Here is a 16,648-nt window from a genome sequence, read left to right on the forward strand (position 1 = left end):
TTCTTCCTCTTTGTCTCTCTCAACTCAACAAACTCACACAAACCATCTCGACCTAGCAAACCCATATTCACCACCATCGGAAAAAAAAAACACCAGCCACCCATACCCACCTATCTATCCAACAAACTCACACTCTTCCATCTCAACCCAGCAAATCACACCTACACCCACACATACTGCCACTAGCCACCATCGGCCACACCTACAACCACAACCACAACCACCAAAATCACAAGCCCAAAACCACAACAACATCCACCACCAATCAGAAAAACAAAAACAAAAACATTAGATATGTGCAAGACCATTGGAATTTAAATCAATATTAGAGAGGAAGAAGAAATAGAAGGACAAATCCAACATTGAACCCAAACCCAAACCCACAACGATGATCAACACACGGCAAAACACCCAGCGACGATCAACACACGACAACACATGGAGGAAAAATCTTCGAATGGAGTCAATCCGAGAGCAGGATCTACATGACAATCTCCACACCGATGCTGATTTTGAGCCAAAAAAAAAAAAGCTTGATGTGAGAAAGAGGGAGATGAAGAGGCAGAGAAAAAGAGAGAAAAGGTAGAGAGATCAAAAAGAAAGAGAAAGAGAGAAAGGGTAGAGAGAATGAGAGATCAAAGGAAAGAGAAAATATTAAAAAATTATAACATCTTGCTATAGTGCACTCTCATTTTTTTAGAGTGCACTGTAGCAAGATGTCAAATTTTTTAGCATATGGCATCTTTGATGGAGTGGATTTTTGTGGTTATGAATAGCACCCTTGATATAAATGCTCTTATATAACATAAAAAGAAATTTGTGTGGTCATTAGAAAAACTAAGGATATTATTGATAATTGAAAAAGAATTCTATTTTCACTTTTTTCCGTCTAAATTGGATGGAATTGGAAACAAATATGTAGGCCTTGCACCTAGATAGAAAAGTCTTTTCCTTTACTATTTTCCTCCCATTCTTTCTCTTTTTAGCTCCAAGTTTCCTCCCAAAAACCATAATGTTTAAGGCCTGTATTAAACATGATAAAATTTGGCTGATGATCTCTCTCTCTCTGTAAGTGTTTTTGTGTGGAAATAATTTCTAATTGAAATTGTGTTCATGATTATGTGTTTAGATGCCAAACATTGGGTGTTTATATATAACTAAGATTCTTGGAAAAAAATTATGTTTGTTCAACTGTTTTGGTCCTTTAGAAATTATCACTTTTGCCGTTCACTATTATTATTGTTAGGATGCAATTTGAGTGCCTAGCCCAAGGGATGGATGGGTTTAGGCCTAAAAAGTCCAATACAATAAATTTGTAGAGAATGAGTTGGAAAACTGGGCTTTAATGAGTTAGACAATAAGTAAAGTAGATCCAAATGACAAGAAAGTAAAGATAGACTGGTTTAATCTAAAGAAAATCATCATCGGCACAATTCGAGGATATTAGTTCTTATATATTTCTTCTCAAGTTCATTTATGGGTTCAACTCTTGATTGCTACAGTGTTTTTCTCTTAATTTCTCGATCTCTTTCCTTCAGGGTCCTCCTCCTATTTTATACTATTTTCCTTCTTTTATCTCTACCCTCCACGTATAGAGTAGATTGTTGATGTTGATCCTTGTCACATTAGCACCATCCTGAAGTCTTTGGGAAGTAGTTGTAAGGTTGAAAACTACTGTTCGGATATCACTTCCTCATTAATGCGGTTAGAGAGTTAGTTGCAGAGCATTCAATGCGGTGGTAACAGCTTTTCCTAAGATATTTTCCAGCTCCCATTTGTCTTGTACGTTCATAATGCATATCCTTATCAATAGAACCTCCTGGAATGTTACTCTAGATGAAAAAACACATTTTTTGACCTCTGCTTCGTTTAGCTAAAAAGATACTCTTCCTTAGCCTACCTTCCCCAACCTTCACAGTCATAGCTTGCTCGTGAAGCTCTAAGTCTTACATCTTCCTTACTGTTGATTTGTCCTCAGACTACTGAGCCTCCTTGGATAAGGCACGAGACCCAACATATATTTTTGGGCCCCTTATCCCTACAATTTTTTTTTTTTTTTTTTTTTTGTGTGTAAAACTTGGAAATATTATTTATTTTTTAGGTGAAAGAATATTAGACACTTTATAGAACATAATATTAATTCTCAATATTTTCAAACGTTTGAATATTGGACATATAAGTGTGTCTCAATGTGATACCCTAGTTTATATGGATTGTGGACTACATTAATAAGATAATAAGCATGTTTTGTGCAATCATGTATTGAGTCCTATGTCAGACGCTTACTAGGTTGATATTGGGCTATATAAGTGATTACAAAGAGCATTGATTGTAACTTAACTCATTTGGGGTATAGGCATAGCACATATACAACTAGCATTTTCCTCGAGTAGTGACAAATGATATCAAAGTCATCTTGTTTACACCATGTGATAGGGGTGATAATTCATGTTAGTGTGTTGTGTTCATGTTGTATCAACTCATGATTATTAGACTTTGCAGGTTAACACAAACACTTGACATAATTATTAATCATATCAGGATTTCTCGACCCTAACACAACCTGTATATAAATAGGTTGACACGACATGACTCGAATAACTCGTTTAATAAATAAGTCATGTTAAGGTCAACATGACCTAACACAACCCATTTGATAAATAGGTCAGGTAGTCAAGTTTAAATGTTTACTTTCCACAAATAATCTGTTAACAATTATCATATTTTATAGAATGTATAAGTATACAACTAGATTCCAAACAAAATCACTTATTACAACCATAAATTTTGAAGGGTAAATTGGTAATATTGACCTTTAGTTAAACTAGTTCAAGCTAGTTCAAACAGGTTTCACATGTCAAACTTGAATTGACTTATTAATTGAATGGTTCAATTCATGTAAACTTGTATCATACACAAAACCATTAAGCCTAAACCCTCACCTGCTATCTTCATGTTGTGAGATGTATCAAATATTGCCTCCTTTACCATGTGACTTGGGGCGTTTCAACAAAATTTAAGACCTAATAAGAACGCCAAGAATTTAGGGAAAATTATGATACCCCAGATCATGTGAATTGCATTAAATTGGTTTGTGTTGTGTGTGCATGTGATAAATCCTACATTGGGTGTTTACAAGGTCGAACTAAGCTATACAAATAATTATAAGAAGCCCAATTGTAACTTGACTAGTCTTTTTTAGGTATAATATAGATGTGACTATTGTGACTAGTGCTTCATCATATTGTAACACCTAGTACTTGCGTTTCTTATTTTGTTTGTGTGTTTGAGGTTTTTAATTTTTAGCATTTTTAGACATGAATATTTTCAAATCCAAGCTTTACACATAAAATGGAAGATGATTTTCTGGTGAGCTCTTTGATGTTGTAAATTAAAATAAATTTTGTTAGTATAGAATCAATAATAGATGACTTTCAGGATTTTTTTTTTAAGTTGATTTATTTATTTATTTTTTATAAATGATTTAGTCAGAACGAATTAAAATAAAAAAATATATTATATATATTGTTGATAATGATTTTATTTTTTATGTATTATTTTAATTTGAATCTAAATATATTACTCATTTGTTAATGGCAAAAGTTTTTTTGGATCATTCTTTGTACCCATGATGAAATTCTAGTTCTGTTTGACTGTTACTGTTATATTGTGACAATTTTGAGGCTATCCTAGGATGATACTTTCTTATATATATATCATGGTTTTAAAAACCGAATCGGACATCAAACCGTTTTTTTTCTAATTTTCGGTTCAACCCCGGTTTTTGACCGGTTTTTGGCCGGTTTTCCGGTTGTTGACCGGTTATTGACCGGTTATGGGACTTTTAACCGGACCGGATTTGCATCCGGTTCCCAGTTGAACCGGTCGGACCGGCCGGTCCGATCCGGTTTTTAAAACAGTGATATATATATATATATATACACACACACACATATCATATTATATATAATAAAAGTTGGGCTTAGACGCCGTAATTGCGCCACATGGCTTCACTAAATTGCAGAAATTTTATTAAATTTTTAGATTTTTAAAAAACTAAAAAGGAATAGTATACTACCAGGACTCCAATTCATTCTTATCATTAAATAAAATTAGATTAACATTATTTTTTTATTTGTAAGGATATATTTCTTAAATTAATGGATAATATTTAACATACAAAAATTTAATTTAGATAATATTTATCATCTAATTAACATCATTTTTTTATTTGTTAGGATATATTTCTTAAATTAGGGGATAATATTTAACATACAAAAATTTAATTTGGATAATATTCATCTAAATTTTCAAAATTTTAATATTATTAAATTAATATTATTTTATCAGAATATCAAGCTACAAAACTTGATTATTGAGGGATAAGAACAACCCAAATTCTTCAAGAGGTGCTTAATATAAATCTATCCCAAGAAATAGTATATATCTCCAATAATTTGATAATTTCTACATTGATGACATTTAATATATATATATATATATCAAAATTCCTTATAGCTATCAACTACGTTCTCTTTCTCTCTTTTTTTAAAAATTTTTAATTTTTTATATGTTATGTTATGTTGAATCAACTCTTTTTTTTTTCTTTTTCTTTTTTAATTCTATTCATATGACCTTTTTTTTAATTCCAATTTTTATGGGATAAAAACAAACACATTGATTAGATATCTTTAATTTCAATAAGATTTAAATGAATTATATTTCAAATGGAACTCTACCAATATATATATAACCCTATATATAACCCTATATATCCTTTTTGGAGTGAAACTTATTTCAATATATGAATGCCTAAATCCCATGATAATGCAGGTATGCATTCTTTATTCTTTTATTATTATTATTTTCATTTTGTTTATTTTCTTTAGTTTTATTATTAGTTTTTTGTCTTCATGTGATTTTGATTAATGAATTCAAAACATTCGAAAACATTGACAAGTTTCTAAAGGCTCCTTCTTTGTTTTTGTATTTTTTTTTTTATTAAATTGATTAGGTTTTGTATATTGGTTGCCTTTTGTTTAAACTAATTTTCTTAGCTTTGATCTAATTTATATGCTTAGGGTTAGGGTTTTAGAATTAATGATTAAATATGGTTAGAATTAATAGATTAATTTTAACAATTTTCTTATTAGATTTTTATGTTACATCAAATTATCAAGATGTCTACATATGTATTCTTGAATTATCAACTTTAATTTTAATTTATAATATTATCAAGATTATATTAATTTTAGATTTATCAATTGTTTAGTACATTTTTTTAAATAATTATTAATTTAAAATTCAATTTGGAATTATCAATTTAATTTAGTTTTAGGAAGAAATCTTAAATAAGATTTTTTCTTTGACCTTTATTGAATCTATTAAAATATATAATTATTTATACATTTATTTTATAAGCATTTTCATAAAACCGTGTAACGCACGGGCCTATAACTAGTATATATATATATATATATTTATATAAAGCAATAATTAGATGTGCATTAGAAATTAATAATAATAACAACTTATCGAAATTGGTTCACTTGTAATTCTATCATTCTGTGATCAAAATCGTACAATGGATAGTATCTCAATATATGCTCCCCTAGTATTTCGAGAAGTATATCGCACATTCGCACTTATTGATTAGGGCGAAGAAGTCTGCAATTAAAGTGGATACCTGTTCTTGATGGTTAGGCTACCTTGTTGAGCACTTGATAATCAATGCACAAGGCTACCACTTCTTCTGGAATAAATAGAACAAGGGCTCCCAACCTTTTCCCCAGCAAGATAGGGAAAACCCGCCTTGGAGGCTGGAATATAAATAGGCCTTAATGAGTTCCTGAAATTTTTTCCTGAGCTCAACCAATCCCCTTAACTAATAGATGCTAGCTTTTTTTTTTTTTTGGGGGGGGGGGGGGGGGGGGGTGGGGTGGGGTGGTGTGGTGGTTTGGCTTCAGGCTCCAACTCGATTCTGTGGTAGACTGCCCTCCTAGGGGGCACTTGGCAACTCAACCGTGGGGCATGGTATCCCAAAATTCCTAAAGCACTTGCTGCACTTCCTGATAGTTTGCTACAACTCTTCTATGTGGTCTCGGGAAACTCAATAATGTAACATCAAGATAAGTTCATCTGGCAAACCATCGTCACCCACTAATATGACAACATTGTTTGCAATATAATAATAATTTTGATAAATCTTTTTTTTTCTTTTTCGGATAACATATATAATAGGTTACTTCAATACTATTACTATTTTAGTTCATATCTTTCATGGGTTGGGGATATTCTTTTAGTTTTTTGGTCACACTTTTTTTTTCCCCTTTTAAATTCCTCCACTTCAAACCTCATTCTAAGTGCTAAGTCCATGGAAGAAAATAAAGTGTTGGAGAGTGATTGGTCCTGAGATTAATTGCAATTTGCAGGTGCTTGTTGATTTTTTAATGGACCCTGTAGTTTTTTATTTTTCTTTCTTTCTAACAAACACAAAATTCCTCAAATCAAGGTACTTGAGCCCAAGCTGAACTTTAACTATCAAACCTCATAGCCTATTATGGGAAATTAATCAATTATGTTAACTTAAAATAACTTTGAGAAGTGGGTTCCAGTTAGTTCAACTGGTAAAGTCTCTAATAGTTGAATAAGAGATTTCAGATTCAATTTCCGCCTACATCAAAGACCGATTGGTGTCTTGGTTTGACGATAAAGAACTATTATCAGGAGTGGACACCATAGATTGAAACTCTCTCAAACAATTTTTTTAAAAAAAAACTTTGAGAAAGACTTTTAGTTAAAACTGCAATGGAAACAAATATCAACTAATGAATGTATGATTCAATTAAAGGTTGGGGTTCAAGTTTTTATGAGGGAGTTTCATACATATATACACTTAGATTAAGATACAGTATAATTTTTATCTTGTATATAAAAAATTAAAAAAAAAAAATCAGAGGCTTTGACAAAGATGCATTAAATTCCTCTACAAACTTATCTAGTAAGTGTTTTATGCATTAAAAAGACTTGATAAAACTATAGCAAGTCTTAGTTACACCATATTTATCATAAATGCATAATTGCTCCTGTTATTTGTGTTCTTCGTAATTGTTTTACGTTGCATGTGCTAAACAATTATTGAATATAAATTATCTTTTTTATTTTTTTATCACTTAGAAAAAAAAAAAACCCTGAGAATATTGTCATTATAAATCGTTATCTGACGTGAGTTCCAGTTAGCTCAACTAGTAAAAGATCTAGAGTTCAATCCCCTTCNTAATTAATCAATTATGTTAACTTAAAATAACTTTGAGAAGTGGGTTCCAGTTAGTTCAACTGGTAAAGTCTCTAATAGTTGAATAAGAGATTTCAGATTCAATTTCCGCCTACATCAAAGACCGATTGGTGTCTTGGTTTGACGATAAAGAACTATTATCAGGAGTGGACACCATAGATTGAAACTCTCTCAAACAATTTTTTTTAAAAAAAACTTTGAGAAAGACTTTTAGTTAAAACTGCAATGGAAACAAATATCAACTAATGAATGTATGATTCAATTAAAGGTTGGGGTTCAAGTTTTTATGAGGGAGTTTCATACATATATACACTTAGATTAAGATACAGTATAATTTTTATCTTGTATATAAAAAATTAAAAAAAAAAAATCAGAGGCTTTGACAAAGATGCATTAAATTCCTCTACAAACTTATCTAGTAAGTGTTTTATGCATTAAAAAGACTTGATAAAACTATAGCAAGTCTTAGTTACACCATATTTATCATAAATGCATAATTGCTCCTGTTATTTGTGTTCTTCGTAATTGTTTTACGTTGCATGTGCTAAACAATTATTGAATATAAATTATCTTTTTTATTTTTTTATCACTTAGAAAAAAAAAAACCCTGAGAATATTGTCATTATAAATCGTTATCTGACGTGAGTTCCAGTTAGCTCAACTAGTAAAAGATCTAGAGTTCAATCCCCTTCTATACTAAAAACTGATTGGTGTTTTGGTCTAATTATAAAAAGATATTATCAAGAGCGGACGCTATAGGTTAAAATTTTCGCTCAAAAAAAAAAAAAAAAAAAAAAAAAAAGACCGTTGCCCTTCTTGCATGCCTTGTCTCGATCAAACGACCGTTCTAAATTTAATCCCACGTCCTTCTAAAATAAATAAATAAATAATCACACATAGCCGTTGAATTTGTTGAATTTTCCTCGTGACACTGGACCTGGGACCATCAACATAGGTGAAAGGAAAAAGAAAAAAAGGGAGAAAGTTTCTAAATAAATAATAAGTCAAGAGCCGTTGGAGGGAAAAGTGGGTCCAAGCAAGCGAAATTAAGCCATATGGTCGGCAAAAAAATTATGTTAATCATATCATTAGCAACCATACATTATCACTCATATTAATTTTTTTTTTTTTTTAAAACCATATACTTCAAATCATGAACCAATACTCTATGGTCCTCCATAAATAGTCCTTTGTACTCACTCCTCCATCCACAAATCACAGCACAACACACTTCAACTTCTTCTTTCCCTTTTAAAACTCTCTTTCACTTCTATTTCTAGCTCAAAATAGTTGTTAAGCTTAAGTGATCACAATGACAAAGGATGTTGAAGTTGCAGAGCAAGGAGGATGGTACTCAGCTAAGGACTACCATGACCCACCTCCAGCTCCATTGATCGACCCTGAGGAGCTAACCCAGTGGTCCTTTTACAGAGCTCTTATTGCAGAGTTCATTGCCACACTTCTTTTCCTTTACATCACAGTTTTGACTGTGATTGGGTACAAGAGCCAGACTGACCCCTCAAGAACGCAGACCAATGTGGTGGGGTTGGTATTCTTGGTATTGCTTGGGCTTCGGTGGCATGATCTTCGTCCTTGTTTACTGCACCGCCGGTATCTCTGGTAGGTTAACTTAATTTCCTCATGACCTCATGGCAAGTAATATTTAGTACTTTAGTATTCTCTTCTATTAATTAATAACGAGCCTCAGCACTAAAATTCATGATGAAACTCTTATTCATTTAAGAGAAGAAAGTATTAATATGCTGTTGTACTACAAAATACCTAATAACTTCTCACAACATACTCTCTCTAAAAATGAAAGAAAAAGAAAAAGAAATATTCAAGTTTCAGTGAGGTAGTACTTGCTAATACTATTACCTAATAGTGAATTCCATTAACTAAATTCATGTAAAAATAAAAAGTACTTAAAAAAAACCTAATAATTTTCTCTCACGCATATACAATTTTTTTTTTTTTCCTCCTTGGCAAGGGTGTGTTTTAATTGTTGCCGGATAGAGAATTTCAGTGATAACTGATCAGTACGAAAACTTGGGTATGCAGGAGGACACATAAATCCGGCCGTGACATTCGGGCTGTTCTTGGCGAGGAAGGTGTCTCTGATCCGAGCGGTGTTGTACATGGTAGCACAGTGCTTGGGAGCAATCTGCGGTGTTGGGCTGGTGAAGGCGTTCCAGAAGTCACTCTACACTAGGTATGGAGGTGGAGCCAATGAGCTGGCAGGTGGGTACAACAAGGGAACTGGATTGGGGGCAGAGATAATTGGTACCTTTGTTCTTGTCTACACTGTCTTCTCAGCCACCGACCCTAAGAGGAACGCTAGAGACTCCCATGTTCCTGTAAGCATCTCATCTCATCTCATCATGCCCTCTGTTTTTAATTTAATACAATTTTATTATTAGGCTACGTACATGTCAAGATTTTCTCATCCTAAGTCCCAACCCAACGGGTTCATTTTTTTACTTTCTTTTAAAGAATTACTCCATACAAAAATTCTAGGGTACTGTGCTATTGACTTATTTCCATGCTTCAAGAAAAAAGAGTAAATATTTTTTTACACTTCTCTTTTTTTCATGTACATATAACATTCACAATTATATGTATCATGATGTACAAATTTTAAAATGCGAAAAATTAACGTCTACATTTAAACATAGATTTTTTTTTTTTTTTTTTGGAGAAAATTTTAACCTATAAATTTAAACATAGAAAATGAATGGATACAAATATCCCTTCAAATTTTACAATATTAACTCACTTGTTTGGTTAAGAAATTGTGGGGTGTAGGCCCATTATTTGGTAGGTATTGCTAATGCTGCCTCACCTAATCCTAATTATATATGAATTTTATTTGATAATTAACTTTTATTTTATTTTTTTATTTACGATACTTCTATACCTAATTCCATGGATTTTTATAAAGTGATAAATGTTTTGCACACTATTTACATAATTTGTTGTAATTGATGAATAATATAAAATGTATTGACCCAAATGAAAGCAATGTTACTTTAATCACAATAAACCATGCATATTAGTTGTTGTGAAAATTGTTACTTTAATCATAATAAATTATGCATATTAGTTGTTGTGAAAATTACCGTGTCTTTAGTATTCCTCCAAAATAAATCCACGTGCTTATAACATAGCACAGTTACTGTACCACCATGTCACAAGCCACTGGTTTGTGGAAGGATATATATGGCAAGTTGACCACCATGCGTAGGATACTATGGCAATTTTCTAAACATAAATTTGCTAATATATATGCCTCAATAGTGTATGCACAAGCCATTATTCAGCTAAAAATACATAAGCCTTTGTATTTGTCACTTGGTTGATTTTTTTTTTTTATTTTAATTAAGGTATTGGCACCCCTTCCCATTGGATTCGCCGTATTCATGGTTCATTTAGCCACAATCCCAATCACTGGTACTGGTATCAACCCAGCTAGAAGCTTTGGAGCCGCAGTGATCTACAACCAAACCAAGGCCTGGGATGACCAAGTATGTGCCATCTCCTTCTTCTTCCTCTCACTATTTATATATATATATATATATATATATATATTTTAATTTATAAGATTCTCATATATAATTATATTAATGATGTGTTTCAGTGGCTATTCTGGGTTGGACCTTTTATTGGAGCTGCCATCGCTGCCTTCTACCACCAATACATTCTTAGAGCAGCAGCCATTAAGGCTCTAGGATCCTTCAGGAGCAATGCTTAAGTTTTTCCAACAATTATGTATTTTCCCAAATTAAGATGGAGATGGTGTTTCCAACTCTCAGATATTTTCTCTTGTACTTTCTGAGACATTTAACTTGTATCTAGTTTATTCACCATCTTGTGTGTGACTCTCTTTCTCATCCAAACAGAGGAGAAAGAGAGATGAAATTGAAATCATCCCCATTACGCATTAATGAATTCATCCAAATTTGTTTCAATCCTAATGGCAAATGAGCTCAATTTGTTAATGGGCTAAAGTTCTTTTTGGGGTAAGGATGAGCATATATTGTTAGATATATTTCAACAATTTACTTTTGTAACTAGGCAAAAAATAACAACATAAAAATCTAATTATAAGTAAAAGTGCAAGCTGCTCAGATTCAAATCCTGAAGGAGAAGAACCTATTGCTCCAACGGCTAGTCCTAAATCCAAAACGATGTCATCTGCTAAAGTGATCAAATAAAAAAATATATATATATATATATATTTTAATTTATAAGATTCTCATATATTATTATATTAATGATGTGTTTCAGTGGCTATTCTGGGTTGGACCTTTTATTGGAGCTGCCATCGCTGCCTTCTACCACCAATACATTCTTAGAGCAGCAGCCATTAAGGCTCTAGGATCCTTCAGGAGCAATGCTTAAGTTTTTCCAACAATTATGTATTTTCCCAAATTAAGATGGAGATGGTGTTTCCAACTCTCAGATATTTTCTCTTGTACTTTCTGAGACATTTAACTTGTATCTAGTTTATTCACCATCTTGTGTGTGACTCTCTTTCTCATCCAAAGAGAGGAGAAAGAGAGATCAAATTGAAATCATCCCCATTACGCATTAATGAATTCATCCAAATTTGTTTCAATCCTAATGGCAAATGAGCTCAATTTGTTAATGGGCTAAAGTTCTTTTTGGGGTAAGGGTGAGCATATATTGTTAGATATATTTCAACAATTTACTTTTGTGACTAGGCAAAAAATAACAACATAAAAATCTAATTATAAGTAAAAGTGCAAGCTGCTCAGATTCAAATCCTGAAGGAGAAGAACCTATTGCTCCAACGGCTAGTCCTAAATCCAAAACGATGTCATCTGCTAAAGTGATCAAATAAAAAACAAGTCTAAAGTGTAACGGTGTTGTTTCTCATTAAACCCAACAACGACGTTTCTCTTGTATCAGTTATTGAAGGATTGAAGGATTCAGTTATCTCACGCACTTGTAAGATTCTATTATGGTTCATGTGAGGTGGTTACAAGTCTGTTGTACCAGACTCGTTGGGCTTCTCTCTTCTTCCTTATCTGGTGTATCTATATATAGATATCTATTCACTTGTAATATTGATTGTATTGTATTGTTCTCTTTGATAGCAATAATACTTGAGTTTCTTCAGTTCATTTTTCTGCCTCTATTTTCCTTTCTGTTTTGGTTAATATAGTGACAGTGAGATTGAGAGAGGTTTGTTTGAGAGATTAAGAGTGTTTTTACAATAAGCAATAACACAAATAGATGTGATAGGAAAAATAATAAATAGATATTGTATATATAAGAAGAAATCTGCAAGATAATTGAAAAAAATCACAAACCAAATGCGTAAGGATGAATGATACAGATCAAGTCTTATATTTAACACAATCTCCTTAAAACAAATTTCGCCCCTCAACATAATTTGTGATGCTTTGAGACTTACGGATAACTGCCTCCTAGGATAAAATGATCTACAAAATGGAAGAGAAGCACACAAGATCCGTGCTTTGCAAACTAATTTATCTCTTTCTCTCTCTTTGACTCAAATGATAATACACAAGCTCATTTTCTCTTTGGGAGAGTTTCTCCAAAGTTTTTTTTTTCATGAACAAGGGGCCATGAATATATATATATATATATATATTATTGAACAGACACACTATTTGAGGAAAAACTGCTATATATAAACTTACTGATTCAAAAAATAAAATATTATTATTATTTGAAAAAGATGGCCCAGCCACACTTGCCTAAAGTCTAACCCAATATCCAATTTATGAGCATATAAACTCATATTCTCTATTGTAGGGTCGATTTCTGTAGCCTAAGCCCAAAGAGATTGGTTATAGGCCCAACGAACCCAGAACAATAAATTTGTAGAGAGTGGGTTGAAGGTTTAGGCGCAGACCGGCCCCCTTAGAAGCCTGAACATCTTTTCCTTTTATTGAAGAAACACTTGGAAAAATTTACAACTAGGAGATGCTTTTTGGCCCATGGCCGAGGATGCTTTTTTCCTTCTTTCCCCCCCATAACATTTTGCTTGTCTCTTTTATATACTACTCTCTTCTTCTTCATGTTGATCGTTCATTAGCCTCTCTTCTGGCCGCTTGTCCCATCAGAGGTCGTATCTATGCTCAAGTGGTTCACTCTGATCGATGTAGCCCTGCCCGAGGGTTACATCTCCATTAATGCGGCCAGAAGGGTTAGGTGAACATATTAAGTGCTGAGGTGACAACTGGCTCTGGGTCTGTCCCCCCTCCCCTATAGTTATCCTTAGTATGCCGAGGACGAGGGGATCCTCGGCGCGGATCCAAAGAAGGGTTTGCTCCCCAAATTGGCCTTGGGCAATCATCCCTCCTCGGACTGGGCTATTTGGGCCTGGCTTAGAGTGGGCCGTGGCTGTACGATTTCCTGGCCCCACAATAGCCCCTCAAAATCTTGCTGCACGCATCCTTGAGCGGGGAGGAGGATTTTGACATCCTCGGCCTCATCCCCCCCCCCTAACCCTTGTTAGTGCTGGGGCCCACTCACCTGCCAAGGGCAAGTAGCTGACGCTTCGGAGCACGTAACATGTCTATCATTAAATCTAGGCGGCTCTGTGCTCCCCACGTCCAAGGAGGAGTTATCCATCCAACGGTGGAGATTCGTTTGGCATTCATGAGCGGGAAAACCCGCATGGCTCTTCGATCCGGGGTATAAATACCCGTATGAACCGCTTCTTCCTGTTCCTCACTTGTAATCGAGGATATTTCGTGCGCCCTTCCCCAGTTCAAACACCCCCCTTACTAGCACCTCCAGCACAAAAGCCTGTCCAATGAGCCGTTTCTCTTTCCTGTAAGTCGCTCTCTCTTTGGCCCCTCTTTCTCGTTACCCTTTTTTCTGCTTCGCCCGTTCTTTCTTAGCTCTTTTAGGCGTCCACTGGGATGGATAGGTTTAAGAAATACGTTGATACTGAGGAGGCGATGGAGAAATTCATCACCGACTATAAAATTTCCGGCATTGTGAGTCTGAGACATTGTGAGGATGGGGAGTGGCGCATATACAAGCAGGAGGGTGAGGTGGTAATTCCCGTAGTCGCCTTCCTTGAAGGGGGAATGACGATCCCCATGGGGCCGGTGATGAGGGATTACCTCATGCACTTTCGGCTGGCCCCCACCCAGTGTGGGATAAATGTTTTTAGGATTCTGGGCTGTGTGGACGCCCTGAACGAGAAGATGGGGCTGAGGTTGACCCACCATGACGTGAACTGGTGTTACAATCTTCAGCTTCTTAAGGGCCATTCGTATTACCTGAAGACGATGGACGACAGGGTGCGGCTCATTCAGTGCCTCCCCGAGTCCAGCAAGGGGTTCTATGAGGATTTCCTCATTGTGTCGGGGGGATGGCATGATGGCCTTCACTGCCGAGGGAGCTCCTGAGGGGGAAGGGGACGCGTTTGAAGTTTTCACTCATCTTGATCAGTCCGAGGATCCTCCCGGGGACTTGGGTGATCCCAATTTGAGTGAAGCAGACCTCCTTGTTTCAGAAACCCCTCCTCGGCCGTCAATGGGTTACAAGAGGAAACCCACCACCAAGTTGTTGGACCTGATTGAAGGCCAGCCGGGGGAGTCCCAACAGAAAACTCCTACTCCTCCTTCGAAGGCTAAGTCGACTTCCGCTTGGCAAAAGCTTCCTCATTCTCTTTCTCAGACGCGCTCGCCCTCTAGGTCCGTGCCTGCTGGTCCTAAGAAGAAGAAGGATAAGGGTAAAAGGATCGTGGGGGATAGGACAGTGTCCTCACAGGAGGAGGATACTGTTCTGCGGCCATCCAAGCAGCTTAAGATAGGCGGAAGCAGCCCGGATAGGCAGGTTGCCGACACCACCTAGTCCGGGGTTGACGCCTGGCTCCCAGCCCCGATGCTCCGCGGGGAGCCATTGAGGGATAACGCCTCTCTTAGGGATTTCAACGAGGGCGAGGGTACGCGCGTGGCAGACGCATTGGAGAGGAGCTTGCTGCTCCTAGCGGACATGGCTGAGCTTGACTCATTGACGAGCGAGCAGGTCTTCCTCAGCCTTAAGCGATATGTGGGGATGGTAAGGGCTATAACGTCAATTCTTTTCCCACTCTTTTTCTTTTATGGGGCTCATCACACACTGGTTATTTTGACAGGCCGTCCAAGCTATCTTTGTGTTGGAGGGGGTGGCAAACGACCAGAAGGAGGTCCTTAAAAAGGAGAGCGACTGGCGATATCAGGCCACCAATACTCTGAAAAATTCTGAAGCTGACCTCCTCAAGGCTCGACAGGCTCTGAAGGAGGTGACCAGTGAGCAGGATAACGCGCTGTCTGGTCTTAAGGGCGCCCAGACCCAGGCCACGGAGCAGACGATGCGCCTACGCGAGGCGGAGGAGCAATTGCGGATCGCGAGGGATCTGATTACTGGCCTGCGGGCTGACGTGGCAAAGGCCGAGGGGGATCAGAGGGCAGCGGAGTGGGCCAGGGACCAGGCCCTGCGGGCCAAGGACGAGGCTGATCATGGCAAGGAGATGGCCGAGCGTGCCAAGGAGGCCGAGGCTGCAGCCTACGCTGAAGGGGTGGCTGCAGTAGAGGCCGACTACAAGGTTCAAGTCCCGGGAGTATGTAGACGATATTGCTCCCAGGTCTGGGCTAAGGCCCTCAAACAAGCTGGGGTGGAGGCTGCGTCCGACCTGTGGAAGGCGGAGAACGTGTATTATCCCCCCACTATCCGTGAGGCCGCCCCTGAGGACCCTGAGGTTGGGGAGATTACTGAAGAAGTGCGGGCAGCTGAACTGGGGGAGCATTCGAGTGAGGAGGTTCCCCCAGAGATAGTGGAGATTCCTTCCGATGATCCGGCCCCCACCACTGAGGAAGTAGCTGCTCTCGCCGTACCCCCACAGACTATCCCCTCGGGCCAGGGCTCGGAGGGGTCAGGGGTTGCCTCTGTCTAACCGGAGCAAGAGGAGTAGGCTCCCTGGCGTTTCGGCTTATCCTGCTTTCACGTTGTTATTTTATTTTGTTATACTTCTCTTCTATGTACTGTGGCCCCTACCATGCAATTTTTACGAACTCATCGTTGTAATGTGAATTTGATTTCTCTTTACTTGAATTGCTCATTTGTGTACATGCTGCCTGCTTTTCCTTTCTTCCTTAGATCTGTATGACTTTAGCTTGAATTGCATGTTGGTCAGTTGCGCCAGTAACAATGATAAGGAGAGAGAACGTATGCATGGGCACCTCTCTCGCGTCTCAAGGGCCCCATGGGGCTTGGTCCTTTCCTAACTTGGGATGTTTTGTAGTTGGCCTCCCTGTAGGCCTGAGTCCGAGGGCCATGCGACGCCCCTGTTCTGTTCGGCGCAAC

The 16,648-nt window shown here is 36.7% G+C and overlaps 1 protein-coding gene across 1 annotated transcript; it reads left to right on the plus strand.

Annotated features, from left to right (window-relative positions):
* Positions 1-8,492: 8,492 nt before the first annotated feature.
* LOC112038276 (aquaporin PIP2-7) lies at positions 8,493-11,262 on the plus strand. Its single transcript, XM_024071077.2, is given in 6 exon segments — positions 8,493-8,813; positions 8,816-8,861; positions 8,864-8,914; positions 9,356-9,651; positions 10,678-10,818; positions 10,932-11,262. Coding segments are annotated over 6 exon segments (855 nt in total). The 5' UTR covers positions 8,493-8,606; the 3' UTR covers positions 11,046-11,262.
* Positions 11,263-16,648: the final 5,386 nt, after the last annotated feature.

This window comes from Quercus suber, unplaced genomic scaffold, assembly GCF_002906115.3.
Source record: "Quercus suber isolate HL8 unplaced genomic scaffold, Cork oak 2.0 scaffold_923, whole genome shotgun sequence".
In the NCBI taxonomy this organism is placed as follows: domain Eukaryota; kingdom Viridiplantae; phylum Streptophyta; class Magnoliopsida; order Fagales; family Fagaceae; genus Quercus; species Quercus suber.